We start from the raw sequence: 27,791 nt of genomic DNA on the forward strand, positions 1-27,791 counted from the left end.
TAATGACCTGCTTTGCTGGAAACAGCAGGATAAGCCTGTTTAATATGTTTGCTCCTATTAGTGAATGACTGACCAATGGATCAGCCCCAACAAAACCCCAACAGCAACAACAATAATTACTGCACTTTTCTAATCAACAAAGCAAAATAGATTTTAATATGTGTATTTCTGATTGAGTGATGCCATACTGTTTGTTGACACCCAAATGACATAGTTGGTCTATATGTCTTCAGTTCTTAACCTCTCTCTGCTTTCCCTGTCAGTTCTAATGCTTTTTGAGCCCTTCCTGCACCAGGAAATCCTGCTTCTTAAGCTTCGTTCTGCTGCCTTCTTTCTGTGTTGCTTTTTACATGTTCTGAGATTACAGTTTCCCAGGCTGGCTAGCCATTGCATGCTTTGTGTCACAATGACCTTTTCCGGGCACTTTCTGCCATCTAAATTTTATTTAATCTAATCCCATTGATTCCTCCTTATGTAGTGTACTGACCTGAATGCAACAAGAGGTTGGTGGAGTTTTTTTCAGAAATGACCTGAATCTCATTTTCTTTTGCCCTTTTAAAAGTCCTGGCAATACAAATCAACCCAAGGCAGCAGGTGCTGGAGCAGCCACCTAAAGCAGCTCCCCCCACAACCAGGGAGAAGCCGAACCACCCTAGCTTCTTTGCTAGGATTCAAACCATGTGCAATGTCTATGGCACCATTGGGAAAAGCTACCCTGACAGGATGGGATGGCAGCCTGTGCTGCAGCTGATAGCACTGCCTGTTGCTTCCCTGAGGCCCGGGCAGAATGAGTGCGATGAGCGTCCTGCTGGTATGCTGGGGATAAGCACACTTAGAAGGAAGCTGGCCAATATGGGACCATTACAGGTGGTCTTGAGAAGCCAGCTCCTACAAGGAGTCAAGTGGGGTCAAGAACTGTGGGAATGTGGGCTGTAAGTTAGCACAGAGGATAATTATTTTAACTTAAATTCTGGTATGTTTTGTTTCTTATATTTGAAGAATGAAGGACCCATTAAGTCATATTTCTGTATTTTTTTCTATATTTGCAGAACAAAAAAGAGAAAATTCTGCCTAATAATACCTATAAAATAGTATAGGCACAACAATTAAACAGTATGACATTGGATCCTTGCTTGCCCTTTATCTTGGCTAGAGAATAGATTGCAGTGGAGAATAATTTTTATTTTTCACACATTAATTATATTTGTGGCTTAAAACATCCCAGGGAAATACTGTCCTTAGGACTCAAAATATTTAAAAAGGAAATGTCTGCATCCTTCTGTACAGGGGCAGCAGAAGTTTTAACAGCTTCTGCCCTTGCAAAGCAAACTCGACTCTGCAAGAGGCAGCAAATCTTCATCTTATAATATCTCAAGGTCATATGAGGGTTGTGCTTTGTAATAAAAATGTGCACAATATGACAAACAGAGTTAATTTGTTTTCCTCTTGGTGACTTAAACACCAAAGCAGTGTTCTTGTGTAAAGGACTGTCTTGTTAGCCTAAGCGTCTAAAGTGTACTGTATTGACTTGTTCTCAGCACACACATACTGCTTGTAACATGCAATCTGCAAAGAATATAGCCTTCCCATAAGTTTACCTTTACCACTATCCTTTTCTCTTTCTCCTCACTGATGCTTAAAAATTGAGTTTGCCTTTCTGCTTAAATGGCAGATTTTTAGCAAAGTTATTTTGCAACCAAGGCTTTGATTGAAGGAAGAAGTCTGTTATGGAAGTTTTTATGGCTCTATACCTCCAACTACAGCGCTTGCTACTTATGGTGGCAGAAGAGATGATAAAGACACAGGTCTTCTGTTTATTCCCCTCCTCACCCTAATTTAAGACCACTTTCTCTGTCAACTACTTGTCTCTGCCAGCAGTGAATCATACAAGAACTTCTTTGGGATATATAGACCGTATCTGCACAGGAGTGTTATCATTCAAGCACCTCTGCAGCAGACTTGTTTCACTGCAAAGCTAGCTCTGAATAAAATAACTTTTTATTTCACAATCCTTTTAAGGATAAAAGATAACAAAGCATTTTGTTAGAAATAAAGTTGGGGGAGTGTGTCCTATATTAAACGTGTCCTGAGTTCTTGCATTTATTTAAAGATGTCCAACCTGGCTTCTGGAAACTGACCACTGGGTGTGATCACTGCCTCACTCACCACACAGGACTGATACAGAAGACCTGCTCTGTAAGTCACAACTCATGCTGATCTGCAAAACACTAGTGAGAAGTGGTACAGGGACTGTCCTCATAGATACATATTGCACATATATGTACACATACGTGTATGTACACATATATATTTATATGTACACACAACCCCCTTCATGCACACAGGTAACAACAGGATAACTATAAATGTACACATTAACAATTATCAGAAAACACAAACACCTCCAAGTGCCTCTACCTCGGGCTAAGGTATACAGTGATACCCTCACATCATGCCATAATGAACATCACAAAAATATAGCAGTAAAATTCAGTACAGGCCAAGACCAGCAAAAAGAGTAACTATTCTTGTCATTATCCATCACTGAGGCACTCCGAAAGGTAACCATATAATAAGCAGTCTTAAAAAAATAATTTTGTATATGCAAGAACTGCATATTAGAGAACAAAATTTTTAGCCGAGGTTGTTTATTTTCCTGGTGATGTAAACATACAAAAAATTGTTGCTAGCAAAGCCTCAGGAAGAAACACTGCAGCTTTGTGCATGGTAAGTAACTAGCAAGAGCCAGCAGCACCACCTGGTGTTCTCTCCAACCCCCCAGAGAAGCGCTTGGTGCCCGCTCGGACCAGAGCCCTAACGGCAAGGTCCAGTTCTGTAAACTCCGACCTCTTTAACCCACTGTGTGCCACAGAAATGTACGAACCATGATGGAAAAATCTCTGGCTAGTTTACATTTAAACGGTATGCTCAAGATAGTTTGGTTTGCATGACTACAATTATTAAATTAATGGAGTTAGGAGTCAGTAGTCCTGAAACATAAATGAAGCAAAGATCTCCAACCCTTAGCTTTGGAGGTGACTAATAAACCCTGCTTATAGCAGGGTGGACCAGTTTAAGCATAGCCATTGATGGACACGTGTGTTTTACCCCGTCTCCCCTTGAGTACCTGCAGAATTAGTTCACTTGCTGGAAGAGTGGGTTGGGTGAGGCTGTGCCTGCCCGCAGGGTCCCATTCAGACATATCCTCAGGCCTTCCTCTCTCTCAGTCAGCTTTGAAAACAAGCCTGAGGCACTTTTGGAAATTTCCCTGTCAAACTGCTCCTACTTCTGGAACAATATTTTCCTTGTCTATTAAACTAAGATTACAGTTTGCAACTTGCAATGCTACCTTTGATGGGAAATCCTGCTTAAAAACTAAATCAAAACCTTGGATAAAAACTAAATAAGTACTTTTTCAATGCATATTAAAATAAATATGCATGGGTATTTACAAAGAGCAATTGGCCCTTGTGTTTAAAGATAGGTGGATTCCTTTGTGACTCAGAGAGAGAGAAAGATACCTGATATGCAATTCTATTTTTCTCTTGTCACTTTCTCAGTAAGTAATAGCACGTCGACCTAGTGTAGGCAAATACTCCAGGCACAAATAAGCTTATTCACAAGCAAATATGTTTGTTCATAAGTCAGTATGCTCTTTCACACATGAATACCCAAGCCGAAAAGGTAGGAACTTAGATGAAAACAGAAATCAGATTCAGCAATTTGGTATATAAATACACGCCTCCAGCTACAACAGGGCTCTAAATAGCTTGCAGCCAGTCCTGTAAAAGGTCACTGAGTAAATTCTAAAAAAACTCATGCCTTAAAAGATACTCAACTTCAATTGTGAGTTTTGACATGATTTGTAAGTCAGCACTCTGCAACAAATCTTAAGTACTGCAAAAGTTTTATAGGTGGGAAAAACCAAAACCAACTCTGAGTCACCCTGTAGCCCTAGGATCCCCCTTCACCCTTGCTTAGGGGAAAGAACAAATGGCAGGAAAGGAAGCAGCAAGGAAAGCATCAAGCACTGAGCACCTGCAGACACACAATTTCAGCCTCGCAGGTCAGTGCTGCCTGTCTGCGGTTGCCCTGCGGGACTTACTGTGGGGTAGGGGTGTGAGCAGAAGACAGTGTATTTCCGAATGATGCCGTTCAGCTTGAGGGGAGGGAGCCAGGACACAAAGATGGTGGAGGCCGAAGCTGCAGCTGCTTTAACACCAGCAGGAGGACCTGGAACTGGAAAAACAAGATGTGTTAGAGTGGCCCAAGGCAGGCACTCGGTCATCCTAGTGTAATGGAGGAGCAAAAAGGAAAAGCAGGCTAAACTTCTCCAGGCTAAACAACCCCAGTTCCCTCAGCTGCTCCTCATAAGACTTGTTCCCCAAACCCTTCACCAGCCTCGTTGCCCTTCTCTGGACACGCTTCAGCACCTCAACGTCCTTCTTGTAGTGAGGGGCCCAAAACTGAACACAGTATTCGAGGTGCGGCCTCACCAGTGCCGAGTACAGGGGCACGATCACTTCCCTAGTCCTGCTGGCCCCACTATTTCTGATACAGGCCAGGATGCCATTGGCCTTCTTGGCCGCCTGGGCACACTGCTGGCTCATGTTCAGCCGGCTGTCAACCAGCACCCCCAGGTCCTTTTCTGCTGGGCAGCTTTCCAGCCACTCTTCCCCAAGCCTGTAGCGCTGCATGGGGTTGTTGTGACCCAAGTGCAGGACCTGGCACTTGGCCTTGCTGAACCTCATACAATTGGCCTCAGCCCATCGATCCAGCCTGTCCAGGTCCCTCTGCAGAGCCTTCCTACCCTCGAGCAGATCAACACTCCCGCACAACTTGGTCTCGTCTGCAAACTTACTAAGGGTGCACTCGATCCCCTCATCCAGATCATTGATAAAGATATTGAACAAGACCGGCCCCCATACTGAGCCCTGGGGAACCCGCTCGTGACCGGCCGCCAACTGGATGTAACTCCATTCACCACAACTCTCTGGGCCCGGCCATCCAGCCAGTTTTTGACCCAGCAAAGAGTACACCTGTCTAAGCCGTGAGCCGCCAGCTTCTCTAGGAGGATGCTGTGGGAGACAGTGTCAAAGGCCTTGCTGAAGTCCAGGTAGACCACATCCACAGCCTTTTCCTCATCCACTAGGCGGGTCACCTGGTCATAGAAGGAGATCAGGTTGGTCAAGCAGGACCTGCCTTTCATGAACCCGTGCTGGCTGGGCCTGATCCCCTGGTTGTCCTGCTCATGCCTTGTGAGCGCCCTCAAGATGAACCGCTCCATAATCTTCCCCGGCACCGAGGTCAGGCTGACAGGCCTGTAGTTCCCCGGATCCTCCTTCTGGCCCTTCTTGTAGATGGGCGTCACACTGGCGAGCCTCCAGTCATCCGGGACCTCCCCCGTTAACCAGGACTGCTGATAAATGATGGAGAGTGGCTTGGCGAGCTCCTCCGCCAGCTCCCTCAGCACTCTCAAAGTGAAGGAAGCAGCCTCCGCACTGCTCACACCAGGGAAGAGGGTTTGGAGGGCTGTGCACCTACCCCTGAGAGGGGAAAGGCCCTGCTTCAGAGGGCCCTGAAGCAGAAGCTGCCTCTGATGGTTAAACTTCTGTGAAGAATCACACCCAGCCTACGTGCATGCAAATATGTTGGCTGTGGCTAATGAAAATTGCCAAAAAACATACTATTATAAATTGTCAATTTTGAAGACATAAGTCATGCCAAATGATTATTCGCTGTATAAATAATATGCATGTGAACAGTTTAATGGGCATACACAGTAGAGCTGTGAATGTAATGAAGTAGAGAACTGATGAGCTGTAGACCCATGCAGTTAGCACTGCCTGACGTGACCCAGGTCTAGCTAGTGGCGTGATGTGTGAGCAGACATATGGTCATGCAGTCTCCTTCTCCCCAGCCTTGCCCTCAGCAGCTCAGACCTCTATCTGGCACTGCAGAATGTAACACATATCTATTTCTCTAATTACAGTAGCTATCTATATAAGCCATTGAAAACTGCCACAGAAAAAGAGAAAAAAAACCCTCCTCTCTAAAACCACATGGAAAAAACTTCAGCCAGGAAATGCTAAAATCTTGGTACATAACCATAGCTGTATCTCTTCACACACTTGCATTTTGAGAAAGACTTTAATTTCATGAGCGTATGTTATTTTTCAAACACACATTACACTGTACAATGTTCTCCAACTTTGGAACCACTCTTATACTAATGTGAAAAAATTCCTGCATGTTAGATTATCACATTACACATAAGCTGGCACTTAAACAAAATAGCAAGGGCTACAATTAACATTTGAATAAATTGTTTTAAATTTTCCTGAAAAAAACCCCACTCTTTTGTCAACAGAAAATTATTTTAAAATATTTTTAAAACTGTAAAAATAAATAATTTGAAATATCTTTTTAATACTGCATGTAGAGGATATTCATGTTAAATTATTAAAATAGATATGTCATACTGGAAATTACTACGTATGGTATTAAAGACAAAATGAAACATTTTGATGGACTCTGTTTTCTGCAGAACTTTTGGTTCATGAGGAATCTAATATTTTTGTCTAATTTCAAGCAAAACAACCAAAATGCTAGAATTTCCAGTAAAATTACCATTCCAATGCTTGATCATCTTTCTTTACTTTCACAGAAAACAGTTATTGTGCAATATAGATGGAAAAACCCTTGTCCAGCAAGCTGATCTTTGGAGATGGATCCTTAATCTTGGTTCTACCTCATTTAAGTAAGTAGATATTATGGTGGTAAAAAACTTTGCCTATAAAGAGAAGCCAGACAGCCTGGGCTCTATATTTGCTTAGCTTTGTGGCTACCTAATTCAGGTTGTAAAAAGCATATAAAGAGAACTTCAATTTTGTATCTGAACAGGTACTACTGGAAAATGTAAGAAAACTGACAGATAGGCACCACTCAGTGCAACATTTCTGAATATGCATTTTCTATTTATAGTGTGTTGAGAAAGCTAATAAGGCATCAAGTGAGAATGTCATGATTATAATTGCATGCAAACCCAGCCCCTCTCTGCAAAGGGGCTAATTCAGTTAGCAGTTCTATCTGATGCAGAGTAAATATTGATGTTTGACAGCATTCAACTTGTTATTTATACCCAGCTCTTTAGAAATGCTATTTGCTCCCGCTGCTGAAGAGTGAAAGCTAGCTCTCCAGGGTAATTACTTAACCCATAGGAGGATTCCTTTATGGTTAGTAATGTTTTCTGGAAATCACTGCGAATATATGTATGAGGTTAAAGTAATTTATTGTTAAATTAGGGTGTGATCTATAGGGACAGGTTCTGATGGTAATTGGTCATTGCTGTCAACAGCTGAAGGATTAACTCAAAATTCATCTAGCATTATCCAGTCAATGGACATAGGTGGAAAATATTACTTGTCATTGGACTGCTGTATTTCTGTCTAGCATACAGAAATAGGGGCTAGAAAGAAAGTCAGGAAGCTATATAGTCAAATTTCTGAAGTTTTTCTAATCCAAAGACCCCTCTGCCTCATTGTGGAGGGGTTGGAATCAAGCAACAATTTTTGCAGTGGTGCTGAAATTACTCTGAATGTTCATTTATTATGCCTCTTTTTGCTACATTGTCTTTGTTTGCTGGGTTGTGCATGTGGAAATGACTGTGTGTGGGGAATTGTTTACATTTCCTTAGCAAGAATTCTGCAGACTGTCATCTGACGCCTTACAGACCACCACTGTCTTGGGTCCAGAGTGTAAAGTCATTGTTCAAACTCATCCCCGGACGTAAACAAGATTATTATGAGTTAGCTCAGCATTAACGGAAACATTTGTTACTAAACATGGGTTCCTTGAGTATCTGAAGACGTTGTAGTGGGGGAATGCAGTGCCTGCCTTATCTTGGAGAGGAAAGACCCCAGTCTTGCTATGCTAACTTAAGGTATTTTCTCTCATTGCCATTGCATCCCATAGCCTTACTAGCTTCAGTCATTATGAGACAGCAGTGTCAGGAGACCTGGGCTGTCTGAATTCTCCATGGATCTTTATTTAGCACACTGATTCCCACAGATCCCAGCAAAGACAAGCTAAATGTGCACAATACCATAGTTTCTTTTTTCCATGGTCACCAGGGGTAAAATAATGGTAAGAAGCCGGAGGACAACCAGGGCAGGGCACAGAGAAGCCGAGGACGAGGACTGCTTCTAGCCAACTTTGCAACCTTCCAGGGAGCAGATTTGGCAAATTTAAGATCAGAGATGGCCTCATTCTCCAGCTAGCAAGGCTTTGAAAGACGTGGAAATAGCATGCTGCTTTCATGTGGAGGAGAACAATTTGTATTCTTGACAGTGCAAGCAAAATGCTAATGCAGAAAAGGCAATTATAATGATACAACTAGTCCGGGAAAAAGCATTTAGATGTGCCAGATAATGGGGAGGAGCTCCAGGAACTTTCTCATTCCCCTTTTCATAAGCAGAGAGATTATCACCATTTTTCTTCACAGTACTGAACAGCAGGGAGGCAAATGCACAGAGCGTGGTGCATTTAAGAGAGATATCACCGATATATCAGAAAATTGAACCCTGCTCCGTAACAGGTTTTTAATTCTGCACCACACAAGACTATCCTATTGACTGTTACATTTATGAAAAACAAAACAAAATAAGCTCCTGACTGCTGCCGGTAGTGCCTTTGTTCATGTAGATATCCCACCTACAATTTAGACCTATGCTAGCCAAAATACATTCACATGTGCTGTCCACCCCTCATTCACTCTGAACTGGCCTCATATTAATCACACCATTTCTATCAAATCCTGCCAGTTTCACAATGGGAACATTTATTATTCTGGACCTTTTTTTGTTAGTCAAAAAGATAAAATTGGAGAACTCTGACAATAGAAAAAAATGCTTTAAGGTGTCATTAAGGGCAATTTTCCATCATAGGCCAGGTAATAGAACTGCACAGCCATCCTCATCAGCTGAACGAGCCCAAGCAGAGCTCTGCTCCAAAGAGTACTGAACGTACACTTGACTGGATTTATGCTTATTCATTTTAGAATAAATATAAAGCTTTGTCAGCTGGTATCTGTACATCCATCTCTCTCATGCCAATCACCAGGAAGCCTGGTGTCCAGAGAGAGAATGGAGAGGAGGAAAATCCCTCTGGATTCAGGCAGAGTCTTACAATGAGGCTGGCAAAGGGGTTTAGTGTTATTCCTCCTTCCTCTCTGCAGCTAGTCCCTGCTGCTCCCTTGCTGCAGCTTTCCCCTTGCTCTGAACGCCGACCTCTCAGGCAGAGGATGAACTAGAAGGACAACACTGCTGCATCAAGCAAAGTCTTCTGTGGTATACAAACAGCTTTCTGTGCATAAGAATGCATTTTCTCAAAAGAAACTGATAGGAGAGAGAAACATACATCCTCCTGCACCACAGAAACCCCAGAAGCAACCTCTGTCAGACACTTAGTAAAAAGCAGCCACACCAGGCCAAATTGCCAATTGCAGGAAGCTTTCCCTGGGAGGGGGCTCTGGGGGCCGTGTCCTCTGCTGGCCAGTTCTGCCCAAGGTCAGAGGTGCTGCTGCCGCCCAAGGTGCTGCATCATGTGTCGGGCATGTACGGGGAGCAAATTCATTGTCTCATCTACGGTTTTCTCATATTGCATTTGCAGTGCAGAAACAGAGAGGGAATTTGTCAACCCCCCATTGCTACAAAGTGGAGTAGCTTTCGAAACCATACTTTGAACACAGCGAGAATTTGAAGAACTACTTTAATTTTTAATGATTTAGTACATTAAATCCTCAGGTGAAGAGGACAATTGGCTTATTAGAAACTGTAAAGTGGAAAGGGTAGGATACAAAACCGCAATGAATTCTTAAAAATTGGGCATTTCTGCTTGGCTTATTTTTCTGCCAGGAGGAACTTCAAGAAGAGCAGTTTCTTTTTCTGAAGGCTAATGGGGGAAAAAAACCTAGACAAAACCCATAAATATGATCACATTGAAAGGAAAGCTCCTTTCCGATTATTCACTAGAGTTGTTCCCATTTCCTAAGCTGATCAGCAGCAGTGTCTGACCTCTGGTGTCTAACATCAGTATCAAACATTACAAGAAATCGAAGCTTCAACTCATTTCATCCAGGCTGACTGCTCTACTCCCTGGGTTAGTCTTATTTTGCCACATTGGAGATTTCAGGCCTGTTAAAGGAATTTTGGCCTGATGTCTTTAAGCTGAACACCAACAGAGAAGTCACAGGAGGCCATGATCTGCCTTTCAACAGCAGCAATGGAACACGCTGCACCATTGATTTTATGAAGAAAAGTTTCCCCTAACATAAAAGAAATGAAAAAAGAAAAAGAAATTAATGGCGTGATATGGCCTCATAGTAATAACGATGGAGAGGGCTTGGCAGCCACTTAAAAATATCTCAGATTTACAGATTTTATTAGAGGAGGGTGGAATATCTTGTGTCACAATTTTAGCCAGAGAAGGTCTGGGAGCAGAGATATAAGGTTTCCAGATCTAAGCTCTGTTAAGATTGCAATTATTTGTATTTCACATGCTGAGAGAGTATTCAAACTAACATTAGGGCAGGATCTTTTAGGTGCACTGAAATTAGTCCTACTGGTTAATCCTCTACCAGAGCCTCTTTTCCTTAGAAAATTACAGAAGAAATGTCTGTTCTTTCTGAGGAATGAGGCACCTGGTAGATACATATAGTTTGGCAATGTGAATGGTCTTTTCCCATTTAACTTCCACAGTCTTAAGGATGCTTAGACCCGGGACTTTGGTTTTGGCTTATGTTCAATTGCAGCCCTTTATGTATTCCCCTCTAAATCTTTACTGCCTTTAATAAAAAGTTGTGAAGCTGAAGCAAAACATGAAATCATTGTATTTTCTGGAAACACCTTTCAGTTTAGTTTTCTGGACAAAAGATTTACTGAGTGGAACCACTGTGAGGCATCAGAAAACATCTGAAAAGGTTAGTCATGCTGCCTCAGGGTGAATTATTGCTGAACTGCCAGGAGGATTAAAGATGAGAGATGAGCCTTTGCACAGCAGCCAAACATGGTCAGAGTCTATGTGCTTCCCACACCTCAGGGCCTGTCTGATCTCAGAAAGGGAGAGAGCAAGAGACCCACCAAGAATTAGGGAGAAGCAAACTGGGAAGAGGTGGGTTAAGAGGAAATGGCCTCAAGTTGCGCCAGGGGAGGTTTAGATTGGATGTAAGGAAAAAATTCTTTACTGAAAGAGTGGTTAAACATTGGAACAGGCTGCCCAGGGAAGTGGTGGAGTCCCCATCCCTGGAGGTATTTAAAAGATGAGTAGATGAGGCACTTAGGGACATGGTTTAGTGGACATGGTGGCGTTGGGTCGACAGTTGGACTCGATGATCTTAGAGGTCTTTTCCAACCTCAATGATTCTATGATTCTATGATTCTATAAGGAAAAGAAAAAAAAAAAAAGGAAAAAAAAAGAAAAAAAAAGAAAAAATTTGAGGCTTCTGATGTTTCAGAACTGTTGCAAACTGGAGACAGGTCACAGGAGGTGGACCGGTGTATGTGTCAGGGGAGGGAGCAATGGGCACAGTAACCCTTCAGATAGGAAATACTGTTACAAAGCAGCAAGTTATCCATCGCTCTCCCTGGCCAGCAGGGCAAGGAGAAGTACTTAGCCCACTTTGCAGCAAAAGAGATTGCATTAAGGTGGATCCTTAACTGGTACAGGATACTTAGGGAGGCTATGGAGTCCTCATCACTGTGAATTTTGGAGAAAACTTTAGTAAATATCAGTGGTGGCTGAGATGTATCTGATCCTTTTTAGAGCAGAGGAATGGTCTTGGTGAGGTGTTAGCAACCTCTCAGGAGCAGTACACCATGTTTTTGTTGTCCCCAGTGAGAGACAGAGGTACTGCTGGCACCACTTCTGATCATTTCCAAAAGCTGAAGGAACCTCACACAGAGACACCTAGGCAAGTTTTGGTAGCCTGCAGCTCCCATCAAGTTTTTAACTCAACAGAAACCAGTGCATGGCATTCCCAAACAGCCGTTATGACTTCTCCGGCATAGGTACCATGAAGTGCTGACCCAGGAGCCAGGGCTTGTCTCTACAGGTTGGCTTTTCAGGGATTTCTGGAAGAATGCTCCTTATTGTCCCCTGACATTGGACTGGCCGGCCAATTTGACACATAAGGCAGCAGGCTGCAATGTTGCTCAAAGGCACAGACCAGCAAGCACATTCTTGCTGTCGTCAGGGGTGCTCTGACATGAACTGTATCTCCCTGAGACCAGCCTGTCCCCGAGCTCCTGGAGCAGTGTGGGACAATCCCCCTGTCTGCTGGTGGCTTAAGTACCAGTCCCAAGGTTCTGGGGTGAGAGAGCCTTTGTGTTCAGATAGTATTCAGGGAAAAGTTGCCATGCTGGGATCTACTTGACAAAAAGTAACTTGAAAATGCAGCAGGTGATCTTACAGTCCTCTTATTTTTCAGATTTTTCTTTGAAACAAAACCATCTACCTCCAAACACGGAGTGTCTCAAGAGCACCTGACTCAGGACTTAGGTACTCCAAAGTAGTTGTTCAAGGACTTTAGGGTGGGATCAGAATGACCTAACATTCAGTGTTTAAGACACACAAGTCTATAGCTGAGCAAATTGTCCTTGGCAGTTTCAGACTACGTGTGGTACCTTGAGACAGTTTTAAACAGAGCCACTACTGCAAGCTGATGCAGGATCTCAGTGATACCTACATCTAGCAAGTCCAGGAAGTAGACCTACGTTAACCAACATTGCTACATGCCTAAATTTCCTCACATTTCTCAGCTATAAGACATTCACTTACTTTCTTTGCTGTTAATTAAACTTTGATCAAAGTAATGGAAAATATTAAGCGCATGAAAATAGAACAAGGAACAAATAACTCATTTGATAATGTAAGAGAAAATTTTAGAAGTCCCCTGGATACAACTACAGTTGAGGCTAGGTGACGTTACAATGTATGTAAATTTTAGAATGAGTGCCTTAATATTTTATTGGAAAAAATTAATAACTTTTATCAAGTCATTTTTTTAATGGGCAAAAAAATGCCAAACATTCATCAAGTTAGTTAATCTACTGAACCTACTTTCTTGGCACTTTTGTAAATCTCATTACAAATTAAAAAATTGACAAATTAAATCATATATTCATGAATGACCAGTAAACTGGTCATAATAAAGTAATAAAGTAATAAAGAAAAATCCATTGACTAATTTCCTTTAAAAATATTACATGACTCACAGGAGAATTTACCAATCAAACATTATTCAAGTAACTTCATTGCTAGGACTGTGTGCCTTTTTATTTCTGCCAAAAAATTATTGATCCAGATTTTCAAAAGTGTTTAGGGATCTAAAGATGTATTTGTACATCTCACGGGTTTTTCAAGGCATTATACAGGTTAGGGACAAAACTCCCCCTGAATTTGAAATTCTAGTCCTTGAGAAATAGATCAGTATGTGGCATCCTACTGAGGCAACCTGAAGTGATTTCCATAGTTAAAGTTACAAGAAAGCGATTATGAAATCTCGTGTGTGTGTGTCTGTGTGTCTGTGTGTGATTAAAAGTTTCTTAAACTTTCAGCATCAAGACTTAAATTTTCCATGCTTTGGTCTATGAACAAAGGCAAGACGTTTTTGTTCTTCATTTTGCTTTTGAAGGAAGAGGTGTTTGGAGGATTTTTTTTTTTTATATACTGAAAAAAATCTTCTTAGAAGCTTATAAGTTATATAAGATCGTCCCAGAATAGTCTCTCCTCTTTTCCCCATTTTCAATCACTTTGAAAGAATTAACTCAAACCCTCTCAAAATTCTCAAATAAGATCCTGAAGTATTTGGAAAAAAAAAAAAAAAAAGACAAACTTGCTCAGATCATTAGTGTTAGATACAAACTTCTGGCTCACCTGAACTGGAGTCTTGGAAACAGTCAGATTGTTTTCAAAGCTGCGGGTGCATGCTTCTCTCCGTGTGCTCCTAACTCAAGACCTCCAGATAGAAATCTCACTCTGCATGTTTGTGTACAATATTTGCACTATTTTGAAAGCCTGAGACATACAAACATTTTGTGGAAGTGGGAATGGAAAACGTTTTACTCCTTACCATCTTCTTTAGTGCGGGTGAAAATTTGTTCACTTCTCACTCCATCTCCAGCTCGTGTAAAAGCCAACACCTGAATGCTGTAGTTGGTGTATTTTTCCAGGCCATCAAGCTCTAGTGATGGCTGTGTAGTAGTGACATTCTTTATCTCTCCTAGCTCTATAGAATAAAAAGGAAGTTGAGTTATTGCCAAGTTCAGTCTTCTCCCTGCTATTGATACCAGCTGTGGAAATCCTGGGGATTAAAGAGTATAGCAGAGAAGTAATGTTTCATTATTATAAAATAGCAATGAATTGTAATAAACTAAAATACCTTCCTTTGTGTCCTGACTTCTTACCATTCAAAGCAGACCCAGTTTTCATTTTCAAACTATTTTTTTGTAATTTTTTTAAATACAAGGAAGAGAATTGAAAATTTCTACAAGTAATAAGATTTTTCATAAAGAATAGATAAGAAGAGATTATTGCAAAACATTCCCTAAAGCAAAAATGAGAAAGTCAGTTATCTTCATAAAGATTTTCTGGGTTTGAGAAAGACCATTTCTCATAAGGAAAAACAAAAAAAAATGTCCCTTTATTTTAAAATATGTAGCAAGTGCTGCTGCAAAGCACTTGATGGCAGTAATACCAGCTAACAATAGATTTAAACACAGTAAAAACAGATTTACTTGCAGAAAGATGATGCACTTCATACGAATCTTTTTTGCAGCAAGCTAAGTAGTACAACCCATATGGCAAAAAAGCTTTAAACATATTTAGGGCAGAAAATAAAGCTGAACGAATGAAGAAAATCCAGTTTTAGGCACTACATGAACATCATCTTTCTTCATCATGTTGTAGGACATCACAAAGGAGCTTAGACGTTCACTGATAATATTCACATAAGATCTGATCCAAAGACTACAGGCATCACTGAAAATATTTAATTTTATGTCTGTCATGTCTACATTTTTATGTGTGCTTCTCATATTTTTTATCTGTATTTTTAAATGTACAACGCAATTGGTGGTTTATTTTCAAATATTTTTGACTTTAACATTACCACCAGTAACAATGGGCCTCTGCGTTACATTTCCACTCCGAGTTCCCCTTGCTACATTAACAGAGGCCAGGATTTGCAAGACAATTGCATATTAGAGTGTACTATGATCCTGATGGATGAAAGCAAAAGAAGGGAGACAGCGCATTGCCCTAGAGCTGTGAAAATTCAGCAGGGCAAATAGGAATAAGGGCATGTGCATCTCAAACCCACTAATATTTAATTTACAAGAAAGGTCGTACGTAAAATTATCGTCATGTGATAAATTGCAGACTAGTAAGGTATCTCATTTCTCCTTTGATCATTTCACTCATTCTCTGCTCAGGAGTCTATTTCCCTAGGAATTGCGCTGAGAGTACAAAACATAAGCACAATAGAAGAGGCTGGCATGGAAATAACAAGCCTTTTCCACAAATGTTTCCTTTTTTTGCCCTCAGCTGTGCAGATGAAATGCATCCTGTCAAAATAAGCCTCTCAAGTAGGCAACTAGCTAAGCAAACAGATAACCAACCAAACTAAAATAAAATACAGGATTGGGCAGGTATGTTCTAGGTTCATATCATCATTCTTTAGAAAAGAAAACTCTGGACTTTGTAACTGAGATTAAATTTTCTCACGTCATTTTGGGTACTATGTCAGGTCTATGGAGTGTTGCAAACCCATGGTGGAAGCCTTCCCCGAGGCCCCCTCCAGGCAACTTTGCAATGACTGCTGCTCTGTTAAAACTCTATGGAAAATGGCTTCCTTCATAGGTAGATGAAGCTTTCTCTAAATCAAAAAGAAAAGGAAGTACAATGCCTTCACAGCAGAGAGTAAATGATATAAAGGCCACATATGGCTTGTTACTTGGCAATAGATTGATTTCTCTTACCTCCGTCCAAGAGATTGGCCCAGTAGATAACCCTGAATCCTTGCAGAATCCCATTCAACGTTTCTTTCGCCAAAGTTGACCAAGAAATAGAGATGGTTTCTGGTGATGTGGCAGTGGCTTGCACGTTCCCTGGAGGGCAGCTGGGCACTGGAATAAGACATTCACCATTTTTAACTCAGTGAATACGACTCAATGTTTACCCTTCGGCTACACTTTCAATTTTCATTGCTATGCCACCACCCATTATTTAATTAGCAGTTACATGCTGTTAACAATGCAAAACCTTTATTCTTGCTACAATCCAAATGTTTCTGCAAGTGCAGCTGATTTCCCTTGAATAACTTTCAATGTACTGCTTCCCCACTTGCTGACTAGTCCTTTAATAGGTTTTTTGTTGCTTCTTTTGGAAGAGAAATGTGTCTTAGGGCTGAAATAGGCAGAATATTCTGTAAGCAATTTAAATACATTTTTTAAAGTTTGCAGCCAAATTGCCGTCTTTCTGGACAATTCTAATGTCTCTCTAAAATTGGTGGGGAGTGGAAGCGGGCACATCTTTAAAAAATATTGGAAAAAAATATTCATAAAATATTTTCACTGACATTTAGACAAAATTGGAAAAAGTCAGCCAAATCTAAGGCATTTCTGTTGGCCATTTAGTGTCAAAGCAATATAGCAGTATTAGTATTTGGCATTGCTTTTAAAGCTCATGACATCTTTAATTCTGAGAGGGACCCAAAAATTGAGTAACGACCAAAAAAAAACATTGCCAGAAAAAGTAAGCATGCTGGATTCTGAAGAAAAAAAATATTATTTATTACAATACAAGAGAGATGCACGTGTGAGTATACTGCCTTCTGAGGTCTTACGGTGATCTGTCTAGGCCTAGAAACATTTAGAGTAAATGGAAAACACCAGCCTTCCATGAAGCGTATGCCTCAAAATCTGTAGCTCTTGAGAATTTTAGATTTGTGCTTTTCCATTTCCCCCATGTAAAAAGTCAGATTCCTAGCTGGCACTGACTTCAGTACACTGATGCCAATTTACAGTAGCTGAAAATCTGACCTACACTATCCTTCAGGATTATTATTTGCTTTTATTCTCCTCTAAAATATCGGGCTCTTTTTGGATATAGAATCATTCTCTTTTTCCACTAGAGGACTCCCTCTCATTGCTTGAGAAGTGCTTTTTATGCAGTTTGGAAAAAAAAAAAAAGTCTCAATTGTTCCTTGGATTAGACAGGTTAATTTTGTCTGAAATAACAATGATTTTTCTCACATTAGTTTGGATATCCTTGAAAAAAACACACATCTCTCTTTAGGCTGACAAGATAAAGGATTGTGCAGTACAAGAGCTCTAGGTTTCACAGCAGGTTCTTTTGAAAACAAAAGAAAGCCAACAAAATTAACAGTATCACTTCACCTTTCAGAGTTTTACTCTCAAAACTATGATGAGATCACTATGAAGCTATGATGAGATCACAAAATTTACAAATGTGTAAACACCAGAGCAATAGGCTTCTTAATGAAAGCTATGGTCTTAGTCAATATAATTCACAGCAGGATATATCACATTAGTAGTTAATATATTACAGGTGTTAGATACAGTAGACAGCTGGATGGAAAGAGACTGACCAATGAGCACGTATTCATTGCAAGAGATGCAGAATCATCCAGGTAAATAAATGTAACATTAATAATATGTCCCACGGTAGCTGTTTGCCAAGGACCTACCATCCTCAAGAGTAGTGGTGATGATTTCCTGAGAAGAAGGTCCTATTCCAGCCCGGTTGCAAGCCTGGACTACCATGCCATACTGGGTGAATTTTTTCAGGTTATTCAGCGTATAAACTTCACTGTCCCCAGTGGTATCAATACTGATGATGTTGAACTGGAAATTGCCCCCTGCACTGTACTCCCGATAACCTATCTGGTATCCACGAATAATTCCATTTTGCAAGTGCTTCTTTGGAGCCTAAACAGAATATGAAAGATTACACATTAAGTTACATTACACATTACATGTCTCCAAAGTCAAGTTGTTCCCCTTAAAATTTTTGAAATATACACAAAGTCAACATTTTTTCGTAACCAAATGCAAGTCTATTTCTAGGTAACAATTTGAAAATACTCCCTGCACATGAAGTAGTAACTTTTTACCATGATATATACATTTCAGGTGCAGTTTGTTCTAATTTGTGCATTCCTGTGCTAAAAGAAAGACCTTTAAATGGTTCATACACAGAAAAATCTGATAAGGAGATATTCTTGAGTTACAATTTGAATTTATAATATTTTGTTTTCTTATCAGGTGAATCAATCAAAGTTGAGTTGATAAGGGTATATTTGCATTACAGGCCTACCATTCACTACTAATCGTGTTTTTTGCCAGAAGCCCTTACCGTTCACTCACTAAATCTTAAGTAAGGCATTTATTGATCTGTTGAAGGCAGTCACATAAGTTTATTCAGCTAGATGTATTAGGAAAATTTTACGCTGTGCTTTGAAATATGCTTCTGTTCATTCAGTGTGTAGTGTGGAAAGATGATTAGATAATGAGTGCTGAAGGCAATGATGAATTGGAAAGCAGGGATTTGCATACTGAATAGCTACTAAAACAAGGTGTACAATATCTGGCATTCAGGAATATGGACAGTACAAAATGGTTGGCCATAGCTATGTACCGTATTTCTCAGTCACAGTGCAAGATTCCCTGGTACTCGACTAGTGGAAATCATTTCTGTACTCTGCAATGTAAAATGTAGTCTAGAGTAAAACAAGGATTGGCATCTCAAGGAAAAAGCCTGTTATTGACAAAAATACCTATTAAAATTCCATTTAAATAGTACTGGACTAATTTCAATATGTGATAATGTTCCTGTCTGATTTTCTACGTATATCGGCAATGAGTTAAACCAGCAGAGGCAGCAATTTCTGTTGTTACTGCATCCCATCAAATCTACTGAGGAACACATTCTCAAGAAGAACGCTCTTTTCTGCCGCAGAACCTGTCTGTTTCAGCAAGTTTATAGTCCACTGCATTAAAGTCTCACTGGAGCTAAGAAAGCCAGAGTGGGATTTGCCTTTCATCCACTACCAACAAATCATTGCTCTGCAAAAGCCAGCACCCTCTCCATATTTAAAATGTATCACTGGATGGATATGACTGGTTGAATTATCTCTTCAGGTGCTTTATTTTTTTTCTCCCTCCTGCCTTCAGAAACAGAAACAAAACTTGAAGCAAGGATATAATTTCCACTGTACTACTTCAGTTCCTCCGGTACTAACAAGCTCCCTGCAAGCGTGGTGCTGTCCGTTCCGGTGTAGATGACCGAATTAGGAGATTCAACTCTTGAGCGCCTTGTAAGGCACGCTGCAGGGATTAGAACTGTGTTTTTGGAATCTAAGAGTATAATTGTTTCCTGTTTGAATATTTCTGTGCTTTGTTGTCAAAAAACTCCCAACTTCTTTAGAAACATGTAGGTCTTTTATTATCAAAACACTTTGATTGCAAGTGCGTTACCCATTCTGAAAAACTCCATGGCTTCGTGATCTTTAAATAATTGCAAAAGGTGGGTTTTTTTAAGCTGGACTGTGGGGTGGAAACTAAGGTCAGATTTTTTTTTTTGTTTGAGGTTCAGATATCTTCATAAGATAAAGCTGTTTGACTCCATCTGAGAAGAAAATAACTTTATCACATTTAAATAATTAAATAATTCAGGGTGAATTGTTTCATTAGCTGAAGGATTTCAAATTCTCTCCTAGTTAAAGGCTGCAACTGGAACATTTCCATGAGTTACCACGGATGGCTTTTGAACAAAAGTTGTTGCCACAAACACACATTGCACCTTGAAATCACAAGCAACATGCATAAAACACATACACTACATAATGTAGTGCATGTATTGTTTTGTGATTGGCATACGCTGCCTACTGCCCCATTAAGGTGCTGTATGTACGTACACTATATACTATAAGGCATGCACTGTATACCAAGAAAAAGTGAGCATACACCTTGTACATAATAGATTACAGAAGCATATAGCACTTATATTGGAACACATATATTATACGGTAAAACAGAGGGAACATAATGATAAAACTGAATCGTACATTTACTATGCATTGAAATGTTCTCAGCGCAGGACTATAGCCAGAATAGCTTCTTCACTGGGAATTCTGCAATTATATACTTTCTCATTTTCAATTGGAATAAAATGGAAAATTTTGCATTTTTCATGAAACATCTTTATAATTGTTTTAGGTCAAGGGAATTTTTTCTTTAAATAAAATATCAACATTTTACTTCTTTTTTTTTCACTTTGAAACATTATACAATATAAAACAAGCTCAAAGTCACTTCAGAACAAAGCATTGAAATGTTCTGTTCCACAAAAGTTCAAATGTTCCATGCTAGTACTACCTAAATGCTTCATCTTGGATTGACTTTTTGCACAAATAAATCATTTTTGATATATATGCCTTCTTGTGTATAGACACATTTTTTGGTAGAAAATTCAGTGAAGCAACGTTTGTCCATGACTAAGTGTTCATGGGGAAAAATATTGTTACCCTTGTCAGGAGTCATAGAACATTATGAAAAAGTAAGTTTCAGTCTATGATTTTACTGTTTATCTCACAAAATCCAATATTTGTAAAATAGAGTATCAATGACTTTTGTAAAGTATGACGTTTTATAGTTGTGTGCATGTGTATATGCATAAAGAGGAGAAGGAATATTTCCCATGCCTAAATTTAATGGGTTCATTTACCTTGTAAAGTACTACAAGAAAAAATAATTAATATTTCCATGCTCTTTTCTAAATGAGAATTCCTGTTTAATTCCCATTCTCTCTCCACCATTTTAAACTACCAAAAAGTGCTGAGTGTTATTTAAAAATTCAATCTGAAACCCAATGTTCTATGCGGACACATAGAAATGGGATTAAATAGATCACAGACCTATAAAACTTAGCTTAACTAGGATTTTCTAAAAGTGGGCTAAGAGAAACTTTAAAGGAAGATTAATGACTAGCACGCTGCAGAAATAGAACTTAATACCAGATGAAAGATAATTGATGTGTTATTCTCTGTTCCTTTTGCTGTTATTGACACTGTCTGTATTTAAATGAGGTTTACCAACTTTAAATATAACTATATAACTACAGTTCTCAACACAATCACTTTTGTATAATGCCATCATCAGTTTTCATGGCAAAAGCTCCACATAAGTCCAAAATAAAAATGACCAGGTTGTTACTGAGTTTATTTTCTTCCTTTTTGCCTCCATGACAACATAGGATTGATCTCATGGGGTATTTCTTTATTCTTAAGAACTGTCTATTGCACAATGCAATGAGTGCCTTCTGCACAGCCGTGCATCATAGGGACCTACGCAAACTCAGGATTCAGCATGGGACTGAACTATAGTATGTCTGTGGGACCATCTTAAAGTACCTTGTTGAGTAATGCACTAAAACTGCTCTGGCCAGGAGAGAACTGCAATAATTCAAGTTAAGTAAATGGCTCACTCCTGGTTTGGGACTTCTTAATCAGGGGGACTTCTTAATCAGCTGTTACAAATTGTCATTCAGGAAATAATTCTTCCAGTAAAAGTAGGACTACGCAAGCACTAACCTTTCAGAAAGGCAGCTCATTGACTACACCTTTGTCTGCAAAGGAATTTCGAGGTCAAGGAAAACAATTAGGTTTCAACTACATCCAGCACCACAGAGAAACTTAGCACCCATCAGATGAGCTAACCTACCAGCAGATAAAGCAATGACTGCAAATCAAGGCAAAGAGTTTTCAAGCTGAGCACACACGGGCTTGACAGCACAAAGATCACAATGAGCAGAATTTCAGTGAAGTGCCAGTGGTGCCTTTTGCTGTCCGTCCTTTCATAGGCAGACCTCCAGAGTTTCTGCTGCTTGCAAAACAGCACCTCATGGGGTCTTGTGGTATGATGGGGCCATAGGCTACCTCTGGCTAGAGCCAGCAACACCTTCCTAGCACTTTGCTAGAGGACACTGCTACAATGCCCCTCGTGCTGCTTGACCACGTCAGATGCTGCTGGGCAATAAATTAACAGCTTTAACAGATTTAACAGAGACTGGGTCTATAGGAATAATATTTTGAAGGTTCACAGGAGACTGGGTATTCATTGGAGACTGGGTGTACAGTCTGGCAGCGCAGTCCACAGCAAACTCCAAATGGCTAGCCAGCATCTGCACAGTCCGTGGCACCAGGATCACCTGGGGGTGCACAGTTCTGGGAGCATGGACCCACCTTTCCTGGTCTGTATATATGCTGCATGGGTACAAGCAGATATTTCCAAGGTCACAGGTAGCTCACACCTTAAGTTCACTCCAGTTGTGAAAACCCATCTCTACACTCAGCTCACGAGACTTGCCAGGGCAATGGAGTATATATTCAATACATAACTCATTTCTGTGATGATTTTGTTTTGTTAGATGCTGATCATTACTCAACAAGTATCCACAAATCAAATTCCAAATGTGATCTTGAGAATACAACTCCAGCTGCTCATTTGATATGCTTCTACTCCCCAGACAATACCTAGAGATCAGGACACTAAGTTGCACCTCAAGTGTCCTGGAAGTACAAATTGAACCATATTTTAGACAATGTTATTGAAATGTAGGTGTGGGAATTTTGTTTGTCCTGTAGCTGCCTGCACACATCTGCATCTATAAAATTTAATGGCAAATCTTCAGAGTCACAAATGGCAGCTATAAACTCCAACAGTGAACCAATGGTGCCTATCTTCTCTTGTTGCTTTTGAAAATATCCCCCAAAGTGAACTTTAAAAAAGTAAGCAAAGCCTTTCAATCTGCCTACGCATACATCCATAAAAACAAGTTCATGCATAGAAGCTTGGAGGTTATAGTTGACTAGATCTGATGGCAGTCACACTTCTTGAGTGCTTTAAAAAGAAACAACCCATTAAGCATTTGTTTCAGTTGTTGAGAATCACTGTACACTCTTCATTGCTTCAATAGCTACTTCCTTTGCTCTACTGACTGTATGTTGCATTTAAATCCATGCTTCATGTATGCCTTTTATAAGTGTATTGTTGTGTTTCACTTCAACCACGAGGTAAGCCTGTGGCTAGTGACCACATGCCTTTCATTTTTGGAAACCATTTGATGAAAACCAATGCTGATATAAATTTAAGATGTGGATGAGATCCAAGAATCAGCACTGTATTTGTGACCCGTGCATAAGAGGTCTGATAAAGACTACTGCCTTTGAAGCTTAATACTGAAATGTCTCATCGAAACAGAATTTTTAATGCACCATTTGTGAAACACCATTGAACTACTCAAAAAATCTTGACAGCTGAGGTCCCTCTGTACTAGTTGGACATCTCCATAGTTGTATGTCCACCTACACTGCGTATACGGAGATCATGCACTGTAGAAACCTGTCTTTTCAGAAACCGACTCAAAACTAACACAGGATCGTGCTGGTTATTTATACAATAAATAACCAGCAGCCCACAGTTATTTATATGGTTAATAAGCAGCAGCTCACTGCTACTATTCTGACTTTCTGGATGGTCCATATAATGGGGCAAAAGACACATCATCCACATTTGCAGGACTAATTAACATCACTATAAAAATTAGTTACTATTATGCCACCATCCCACTCCAGCACTTAGTACTCAGAATTTTAAATATATGGAATTATCAATACAATTTGGAAACTGCCATTCATATTGAGATTACACTACTGTAATTAGATAGCTTTATTCTGTCCGCTACAATGTAGAAGCAGTATATATCACAAAACCATTTAAAACATGGTTTAAGTACCTCTGATATCATACCAAAAGCATTTAAAACATTCTGCCATTATCAAAACACTGGGCAAAATCTAGAAAAAATGAATTGAGTCACAAGACATGCCAGATTTTTAAATAATATCAGTTGCTGGTATTTTTAAATCAGTTGCTCTGATTCATCAATTCTCATGGACTACATTGAGACACTATACTGCTCTCTCTGTGCCGACATGCCTTCAGTAAGGCTCTGTCCCAAAGTCCATCGCAATGGGGAAAAAATCCCATTGGCTCCAATGGTTTGGGGAAATTTTGCCCAAAACCACAGTGAAATTCTGTGAGTGCTCATTTTCCAAGCACGTAGCCTTATCGCTGAAATCAGAAGGAAGTAGGAAATGTTCTCGCTGTCAGCACAGGCAAGCGGCTGCTGCTATTACTCTCCAATGGAAGGTTCTTTCTTTGCATAATGCACCACTCTTAATGGCAAATGTTTTAAGATTTGTCGGCAAAGGCATCTGCAAGGTCTCTCCCAAATTAAATAAAATCCACAGTTGTTAAAAAACTCCCCTCAGTGGAACCTCTTTGAATGCACCAAAATACTGTCAGAGCCTACATTCTTGGATGTGTCAGTATTTACCTTCCAGGTGACCCTAATGCTTTGTGAAGATATGGGCTCAAGTTGGACATCCTGAGGTGGACCATCAGGAGCTGGAAAGAGAGAAGGGAGATGCATCAAAACCGGCCCTCACAGCCCACAGAATTCAGGGCTTCACATAGCATGTCACCATTGTAACACACCAGCATCACTGAGATTTGGACTGATTCAATGTCATATGGAAAACTGAAGATACCACTTCATCAAACAAAACCAGAGCCTAGCATCTTCCTTATTCAGGTGCCATCTCTGGCCAACAGTGAAATACAACACATGCCAAAACATAGCAACGCGGTAAATAAAATAAGAGTGAATAATAGTGACTTTTCTTGTTTAGTGATACTCTCACAATGCTGTTTCTGGTTTATAAATAGGCAAGACATATTTTCAGCAGTCAGAACCCTGTGGGTGATAGAAAGACAGCAGAACCCCTTTGAAAGCAGGTGAGACAGGAGCTCCTCATCCAGCCTTCATCATGTTGCACACTTTCCAGTGGGAACCCCTTTGCTCATGACTGAGCACATTCAGCCAAATACCAAATATTTTATACACAAAAACCTGTGCTCTTTACCCTCTCCCCTTCCCCAGTGTAAGTATTCCAACCTGGAAATCAGACAAAAATTAACTGCCAGATGGAAAAAGCATGCTGCAGCTCCTGCCTGAGTCAGTTTCATTTATTATCGATACACTACCAAGGGCGTGCATGACGCTTTAAAAGCGAATGAAAAAAGAAGACCCTGAGTCTAGGGGAACCTACTTGTCAGCTGGGCAGTAGATCAAGGATCGGCTGGGATTGAACAGGGAGAAGTGAAGTAAATTGCTTACTCAGCGAGGTAAATCATTGTAAAAGAAAGATCTGAAGAAAGGAATGGAGTCATCTCAAGCTGCTGTAGAGGGTTCCCTTGATGCAGAATATGGCCTCAGTAAAAGGTATTAAATTAAGTTTAATAGCATGACAAAGGAAGTAAAGCAATAAAAAGGGTGAGATGGGGCTGATAGAGGTGGAGCAGCAGTAAATGACAGCTGTGGTGAAAGGAACCAGAACATTTTGATTTAACTGATGAAAGCAGAGAGACCCAGAATACAGCCTGTAATATGTTTAAGTTATTAAATATGCCCTATTCTGTGCCATTCTTGACTGTCCTTCATATGGGAAATTTCCAAAGGTTGAAAGAACTTTATTTTCATTCCTCTTGCATTAATGTACAGGAAGGAGAAGAGGAAGAAGTCCACTGGCAAAAATGAGATCTCTATGAATTTTTTGAATCCTGTCCTTTATTCTGTCCCCCTGTTGACAAACATGAATGCCAGGTACATTATAATGTAGTGGAATTTGAGCAAAGCATTTGATCCTAAAAATGGGTTTTAAAATATGCTCCTTAAAATCTTGACTTTTCCTTGGAAGACACCAAAAGTTTTTACAGACCTGAGTAGTTAACTGTTCCCAGCATACCATGGTGAAATGTTAAATAAGAAGTCATTTATTTTACATACTTAATGTCATACAGAGTTTGTGGCAAAGACATAAAGAAAACCCAGATATCCCAGCTTCCTCTATTGATTTCAGTATTAAACAACAGCCATAATGCTTTTTTTTTCTGACAAGCATTAGTGCAAGTGCGTACTTGCAGTCTATTTTCCAACACAGGACCTAACTGTGGTTGTATTGAGGGAAAGATGTGGTCTGTAAGCTCTGAAATCATGCCATTCTTGACTATCCTTTTGCCACAAAGACCCTTTACAGTTTTCTTTCTAATAGCTAGTGCTGGCCAACCCAGGTCACTGTAATATGTGGTATGTAACCTGTGCCCCCTTGCCAACAGCATGGGTTTTTCATATCGTCTTTCTTGGACCTTTATTCTGTTCTCCTGTTCTCCATTTCCTATTGTAAAAGCAGAGAACAGAAGTAAACAGCGATCAAAAAATGATGCTCTTGTACATTGCACACCACCTGAAATCAAAACCCAGGAGACAAGCATCACATACTCTGCCTAAGCCTGACCTCCTCTCTTCCAATTGTTCCCTAGGTAGATCAGTGACTTTTGAATACAGTTCCACACTGCTGGTCTTTTTCTCTAAATAGACGGCTCCTCAAAAGACAGCAACAAAAGGATCAATTATTCTGAAACTTGGTAACAAAGAACTGAATAAAATGTGATATTAAGGTTCCACCCTGTTCATGGGGAAGCTGTTTTTTTATTTCAAGGCCAGCTGCTGATCCTGACAACTTAATTATCAGTCAGGAAAAACTCCGCAAGTAAGAAGTATTCTAAGCACGGGGGAATAAGAGAGAAAGAGAGAGTAGATCCAAGAATCACCCCTCTACTTTGATGTATATGCACAAGGAAGGATGGGCATTTTGGGGACACAGATGATACTGACCGGAAGAATGTTTTCTCTAGGGATTTCACATTTTCATTGAACAAAGGAAGAGAAAAACCCTGATCAAATGATAAATATTTTGCAAACAAACTATTCACCATTGATAAAGCTGTTCATTGAAGGCTCATAAAAATGTGAATACTCTTCACTCCTGTCCTTCCACTAGGATGAAAAAGACACCTGATAAAAAAAGAAATGCAGTTCATGTTGTCTCCTGCTTACTCTACTTTGTGCTGTGAGCGCTTGTGTCCTGTTCTTATTCAAAAAGTCCCTCGGAACCAAAAACATGTTCTCCTGACAAGGAGTATATTTTCACTGTACTAAATTTACCCACGGAGAAAATGAGTGAGAATTACGCAGTTGTATTCAGATGAGCTGTACTGAAAATTGGTCACCGAGTGTTTAAAGTCTAGACCAACATGAATCTTGAAAAAGAAGTAGGATTTTCACTGCCAGGACACTGTCACCCAGATACTTGCATTCTGGTTTTCCTCTCAAAATCCCCAGAGAAGGAAGCATTGCTGACTTAGGATAAGATAGCAGGAAAAATAAAATTAGCAAGATAAAGATGTGTTTTCAAATACAAATGAGCAAGCTCCTGTCTGGTCAAGACTTTTCAGAGTAACTCCACCCAGTTTCAGAGGGTTAAGGGTGTTGAAGTTGCTTGTGTCACTCTCAACTGTACACCTTTGTACATTACCTATAATTGCAACGTATACCTGGCAGAAGTATTTACGGATATTCAGCATTTTCATTCCTAAATGCTGAAATAGAGAGCTGTAGCCCTCTGCTTTTCACCCACAAGTCTTTTTCAGTCACATGTAACATGTAGGCCTTGGAATGTGGTAGCATGCACAAGGCTGTGCTGTCCTTATCCATCTGCCACTTCTGCTAGCTCTGAGAAATGAAAATAAGAC

At 40.1% G+C, this 27,791-nt stretch overlaps 1 protein-coding gene across 2 annotated transcripts in view; it reads right to left on the reverse strand.

Moving 5' to 3' along the window:
• DSCAM (DS cell adhesion molecule) overlaps positions 1 to 27,791 on the reverse strand; it is a 411,800-nt gene that overhangs the window by 80,599 nt on the left and 303,410 nt on the right. For both annotated transcript variants that reach the window (XM_076354240.1, XM_076354249.1), the window contains 5 exons: positions 24,475 to 24,545; positions 17,765 to 18,005; positions 16,035 to 16,181; positions 14,129 to 14,284; positions 4,106 to 4,239 (listed from right to left, as the gene is read on the reverse strand). In XM_076354240.1, coding sequence (XP_076210355.1) covers positions 4,106 to 4,239; positions 14,129 to 14,284; positions 16,035 to 16,181; positions 17,765 to 18,005; positions 24,475 to 24,545 — 749 coding nt within the window. The remainder of the gene's footprint in view (positions 1 to 4,105; positions 4,240 to 14,128; positions 14,285 to 16,034; positions 16,182 to 17,764; positions 18,006 to 24,474; positions 24,546 to 27,791) is intronic.

This window comes from Aptenodytes patagonicus, chromosome 1 (assembly GCF_965638725.1).
Source record: "Aptenodytes patagonicus chromosome 1, bAptPat1.pri.cur, whole genome shotgun sequence".
NCBI lineage: Eukaryota > Metazoa > Chordata > Aves > Sphenisciformes > Spheniscidae > Aptenodytes > Aptenodytes patagonicus.